This window comes from Morone saxatilis, unplaced genomic scaffold (assembly GCF_004916995.1).
Source record: "Morone saxatilis isolate NCDOM2014 unplaced genomic scaffold, NCSU_SB_2.0 Contig5, whole genome shotgun sequence".
Taxonomy (NCBI): Eukaryota; Metazoa; Chordata; class Actinopteri; family Moronidae; genus Morone; species Morone saxatilis.
The window spans coordinates 23,224,186-23,230,234 of record NW_023340095.1 but is presented as its reverse complement, the minus strand read 5'-3'; the positions used below and the strand labels follow the sequence as shown (position 1 = coordinate 23,230,234).

At 41.8% G+C, this 6,049-nt stretch overlaps 1 protein-coding gene across 1 annotated transcript in view; it reads right to left on the bottom strand.

Annotated features, from left to right (window-relative positions):
• Nucleotides 1-6,049, bottom strand: part of LOC118339114 (kalirin-like) — a gene marked incomplete at both ends in the record, with an annotated part of 90,088 nt that overhangs the window by 39,414 nt on the left and 44,625 nt on the right. The window contains 11 exon segments of the mRNA XM_035676648.1: nt 885-987; nt 2,080-2,228; nt 2,344-2,445; nt 2,589-2,779; nt 3,115-3,226; nt 3,391-3,483; nt 3,982-4,071; nt 4,245-4,314; nt 4,951-5,060; nt 5,156-5,222; nt 5,830-5,951. Of these exon segments, the coding sequence (XP_035532541.1) occupies nt 885-987; nt 2,080-2,228; nt 2,344-2,445; nt 2,589-2,779; nt 3,115-3,226; nt 3,391-3,483; nt 3,982-4,071; nt 4,245-4,314; nt 4,951-5,060; nt 5,156-5,222; nt 5,830-5,951 (1,209 nt within the window).

The window sequence follows — 6,049 nt, the reverse complement described above, 5'->3', positions numbered from 1 at the left end:
GTGTGTGTGTGTGTGTAGCAGTGAAAAGGGAGGTACTGTAGTAACAGTGGACAACAACCAGTTCAAACCAAAACAACTTATAAAAGTCTGGAATCAGAACAACCAACACGACTGCTAAACCAAACTCCATTCAAAAACTGTACATTTTAAATCAAACAAACCTGCTCTACAAAACAGACAAACACCTTTCAACAAAGCACTAGGAGTCATACTGTAATTCAACATACACGCAATCACCCAATGTAGTTACATTTGACCAGTTCTAATAGTTTTCTGATTGTTTTATCATTTCATTGAATGTTTTAATCGAGCTGCAGTTCAAAGTGGGTTAAACGTTCTAGGACTTCTTCTGTGCTCCTTCTTATTATTTCTGCACTTAACTTTTGGTTGACCGTCAAATAAAAGTTCAAAGATGGGCTTACTTGGATGTGAGAGGCTGGTTGGTACGAGGCATTAGCACAGACGCCTGCACACAACCTGAAGAGGTTTTTCATCGCCGACTGCTTCTCTGTTCATATGGTGACATGGCTAGATACTTCTCATACACACACATCAACTACACACACGCGTCAACACATGATACATATAACCTAAACCTACACGTAAACTTAAGGATAAGCATGACACACTAGAAAGCACACAATTATGGTGCTGCATGTGTCTCCCACAGTTGGCACAAGCACAGTCTTTCTGCACACACACACACACACACACACAGCCCTTGCTCTTGCCCATTGTAGCTGGATGGGAGACCCTGTAGCGCTGAGACATCTGTGGGTCATCAGCTCGTCACAGGCCAGAGAGTGAGTCTCAATCAGGTGCATTCAACTCCTTTTCTTTCCTTAAGCGAACAGCAGCTCTGTATGTGGGTGAGTGTTTCCTACCTTGTCGCTGTCTACAGTGTTCTGGGACGTTCTGGAGGCGATGGAGATGGTATCTGGTTGGCTGCTGCCGTCTCCCTGACTGTCTCCATCTTCACCTCCCTCCCTGAACACACACAATCAGAATGAGTATTTTTCTTTAAATCACTGGCAAACACAAACAGATTCAGAGTGAGAATGTGACAACGCTGATGTTGTAGATGGGACCATATAACCACAGTGTTTTAAATTGTGGAAAGGTGTCAAACGGCTGCGATGACACTTTTTACCACGGTGATAAGGTTTCTGCCCGCAGTGCCACTGTTTACAATGATGACACTTCCAGTTGTGGCAACAGTGGAGGTGGGAAAGAGTCAAATCCTAAATCTTCTTGTTGCATAAGCGTCTGAGGAGTGATTGCTCAAATGACAGGCGCGTTACTGGCTGCGCTTTCACTGAAAGAATTTCATATCATTCCTCTTCTACATGTCTTTTGAAGTTTGTTTAATGATTCCATGATGCTATATTAATATTTACTAATGTAATGAACTTCTGGTTTAAACGGCCATTTTGAATTTTAAAAATGTCAGAAATAGATTCAGCAACAATAAACTGTAAAACCGCTCCAATATTGTCCAAATCAACACACCAGTTGTCCATATAGGTGATTATGCTAAGTAATACAAATAATGAAAATTGTCCATGGTATGCAAGTTGGCATTCAGCCATTAATTGCTGGGGACCCATACTGTAGCCTGCCAACATTAAACTTTGTGGTAGTCACATCACTGGCACGTAGACTTGGTAATCTCACGACGACGTCACATCTCTAATAACATTTAACACAGATGTTTCTAACGGCAAAAACATATACAGACATATGGAAAGTGCCAAATAGTAGTAGTAATAGTAGCTTTGATCTGATTGGCTGACGTCATGACAAGTACAGTGGGAAGTGAGGTTCAGCGGGTACAGAAAAAACACAGTGACGTAAACCTGGCCCTATGCTGTGACTCCAAATTATTTACCAACCCCAGTTTATTTTCTAGCAAACCCCAAATCAACCCGTATCTGGCACTTGGCGGGTGTTCATTTTGGACCCTTACTACAAAAGCACCTTCACAATAGTATTCAGCTGGGTACTGACTGCACCGATGTATGTTTTGTAAGCACTTATTTCCTGAATCAACATAGTGTGTGTGTATGTCTCCTTGCTTACCTCTTGGTGTTATTCCTGGGTTTGGTCAGTGCTGGTGCTTTAGGCATGTGAAGAGGCTCTTTGAGTGCCCCCTTGAGGTGAGTCATCCTCTCCTGGATCACCTCCCTGATGTTTTTAATCCACTCCTGTTTAGCTTCCATACTGGACGCCTGGAGGAGAAACAGCAGAATAACTATGATTATAAACCAGTAAACCGTCTAATCATTTAATCAGCACACATCCAATCAGAGGACATAAAACTGTTTTCATTTCAGTGTCACTCACCTTTAGCACAGTTTTATTGTCAGAGGAGGGGGTTCTTCCCGCCCACAGGGCAAATTTACACGGATCGCCCTCAATGTGCTCGGTCACACCCAACTCTGACGTCTGTGGGGTGGGAGGGAAGAAGAATGTCAATGACAGCTAACAGTCCATTTGATTAAAACACACACACACACACAGGATAAAAATAGCAGATGACAGCAGGTCTGATACACACCTGCTGCACACACACACACACAGACTCTCACCAGTAGTTTGTTCTTGTATTGGTACTTGGTCCTGCCAGCCGAGTCTTTGATCTCCTTGCTGAAGACCAGGGAGAACTCAAACAGAAAGAGGTGTCGGTCCCGCCCCTTCCTGATCAGCGAGCGTGGATCCCAGACCTGAAAACTGTCCTGCAGGATCAGCTCGCCCTGCACCTCTAGGTTTTCCTCAAAGCCTGAGCAAGAGGAAGACCAAGACTTAATATCAACCAAGTCTGAACGTACAGTCAGTCATTAGGTGTGATAGCAAATAAAACAATCTTATGGTATGTCTAGGAAATGGTCAGCGGTTAATGGATTAAAATATTTTCATTCATTAAATCTGATCACTACAGGCATAGATAGATAGATAAATACTTTATTTATCCTGACGGAAATTCAAGAATTTCATGTTGCATGTTCCTTTATGGGTTCAGAAATCTTTTTCCAGACATATATTCAATTCTAATAAGAACACAAGTAATGGCATTATTATACATTTTAGTGCAGCAGTGTGGATGCAGTATCTCACCTTCCAACATGGCGAGATGCATGGCATCATTGGCTCTCTTGGGAACACTGAGCATCACCTCCAAACCATCTTTAATCTCCCCTTTACCCTCCTCACAACAAGACAGTAACTCCTGCACAATGAGAGGAATATGAGTGAAAATATGTGCTGTAGTTTATCTCCACATTTGTACTACATACATGCATAACTCTCCCTCATATCTTCTTTGTACATGTAATTTGGCCCAGATGTTCACTCTTTGTGTAAAGATTTCGAGTTGAGTGTTTGTGTATGCACCTTAAGCAATAGTTGGTACTTGGTGATCCTCTGGACTGGTTTGATGAGGTAGGAGGAGATGGAGTTAGCCAGTCCACGTCTCTGCTGAATGTCCTGTTTATACCAAAATAAAGTCAAAGAAATACAAATTGTGATGAATGTTAATTGTTCCTATTTTGCAATGATCAAACAGCACCATCTGCTGACAAAGTAGGCAAACTACAGGAGGGGAATGAGAAACCTGCAGCTGTACACAACCAATTGTTTATTGTTCATGCTCCACAATAAGCATCCATCATAACAAAAGCCCTGCATCATGCTCCTATTGGTTAGCCGCTGTGTCTTTGCTCATGATTCACTACTGCTTTAGTTATTAGAGTATCTGTTTATTTCCCTGAAACTGGTACTGGAGCGAGCATGTGCAGAAGAGAATGCATTAGACATCTGAACATACTGAAAGAACATTTGTCATTTTAATCTTACCCAGACAGAGGTGCTTACATTACACATTTTGATTTGGAATGTTTTTCTGATGATTAGATGGATTCAAATGTTTTGTTCATGTGATGACATGACATGAAAAGATCTGTGGCAGAATAAAGGTTTACTTACATCGAAGAAGGTGCCGGCATGCTCCAGTATGAGCTGGCTGGAGTCAGGTTTGTTCTTACAGTAATCTACATAAATGTGGAACTTATCAGCCTGTAAGGGGAGGGGAGGGGAGGGGAGGGAGAGGAGAGGAGAGGAGAAAATGTTTGAAATTTTCAGGGTCATTCATTTTATTGTGCTTTATTTAAGCCCACCCCCTTATTATGAAAAGGACAGAAATCAGGGGTCAAAGGTCACTGCCATCTTAAATAAATGCTAACTCTCACCCAGGTGACGAAGCAGTGACCGACATCCTCTGGTAGTTGCTCATAGTTCACCAGCTCTTTCAGGAAAATACTGGAAATACACAAACACACAGATCACAACTTAAAAAATGTTTTATATGAAAATAATTGTTTCTAAATGAAAAATGATCGTATCCTATGATCTGGCTGTTCTCAAAACGTAGCAGGAAGACAGCCAAAAAATGTCTGAAACCCCTAAAAAGTTGATTCTAAACTCCAGTGGGTTAGAAAGTTCCTTTAAGATCTAAATGGAGTTGGTGAGTACAAGAAAAGGTTTCCTTAAGGAGCCAGCACACAAATCTCCAGAGGTACTGCAAGGAGATCAGAAAACAAGGGAGTTCCTCAGAGGAACCTTTGGAGTTTAGGAAATGTCTATGAAGGCAAACCTCAAAGACACTCCCTCAGTTTCCCTGTAGCTACAATATTAGAAATAAACACAGAAAGTTCCCCTCAGTTAAGAGCATTTCCACTGCAGGAAAGTTGTCTCATCGCTGACAAATGTGCAAAATTGCCTGCAATGATGTTTAACTGAGCACTATTTGCTTAGATGCTGTTGGAGCTGAAAATACAGATATGCTATGGTTGTCGCTATGCTGTGTGCTGGTTGCTAGGGAATTCCCATGTCTTTGCAGCTTTCAGAAAGTGTAAAATTGGTGGAAGACTGGCTCATCCATCCTGTGTCTCTCACTTGTTGTGGAAGTCGTAGATGTCCTGCATGTTGCCGAAGATGATGTGCTCCTTGTTGGCAATGCCTGGAGGAATCTCCTCCACGCCACTGGTCATCTCCCACAGGTAGGTCTGAGAGGTAGGCAGACAGACACACAAGTAAGGCAGACATAAAGGTATGTGCCCAATCAAAACAAACCTGGGACAAGCAGAAGGCTTTTTCTCACCTCCAGACACTCATGTAGATCTCTGACGTAGGTCTTCTCTGTCTGTAGAAGCTCTGCCATGATGAACCTGAGACAAGAAAACAGTTTAGACTATCGCAAACAGGGATCAAATGGCATGATTGAATGAATCTGTGTCTGGTTCTTCCATGGCCACATGAGCCTGTTGACGTTCCTCCAAGACTTTTATTCATAACAAGATAAAACCATTTCAGGAGGCTGCAGAGAAGATTTGGAACATTGTAAATGATGCTATAAGCACAAAGATGTGTCTATGATGTAATTCTGAACTTTGGGAAAGCTATGGGATGCAGATGATCTCCATTATTAAGACAGATATTATAGATTCTATCTACTCCCACTGTCTTAGGAGTGAATAGGAATGAGTTTGGTTGAATAGAGTGATTTACTGCAGCTATATTATAACTATATTGTGTATTTGTTTTGGGTTTCCATGTAAGACAGTTGTCACAATTGAGATCTGATCCAATTCTGATACCTGAATTTGGATATCTGAATCTCTGTGTGGACTTTACACAAAACCATCAGACTATGGAATCTGGATTGTATGAGGATCTGTGACGTCATTTCGATGTCCGATATGTGAATTATGTCAGTACCGGCATCTGATACAGACACTGGATCGTCTCAGTCCCAACTCTAATTCCTGTACTCACTCTTTCTTCCTGGCGGACTTCCTCTTTTCCTCGTTGACCTCGTGGTTGGGGTCACGCAGTTTGACCTCGGGGTCGTCTGTCAGGCTGGCGGGGATAATGTCCAACTCCAAGTCTTTATTGTCCTGCAGAAAGGGACAGTAATGGATCTTTGTCAATAATGTGAAACATAAATTAATAAAACTTTATCTCAAAAGACAAGATAAGATAATTCCTTTATTTA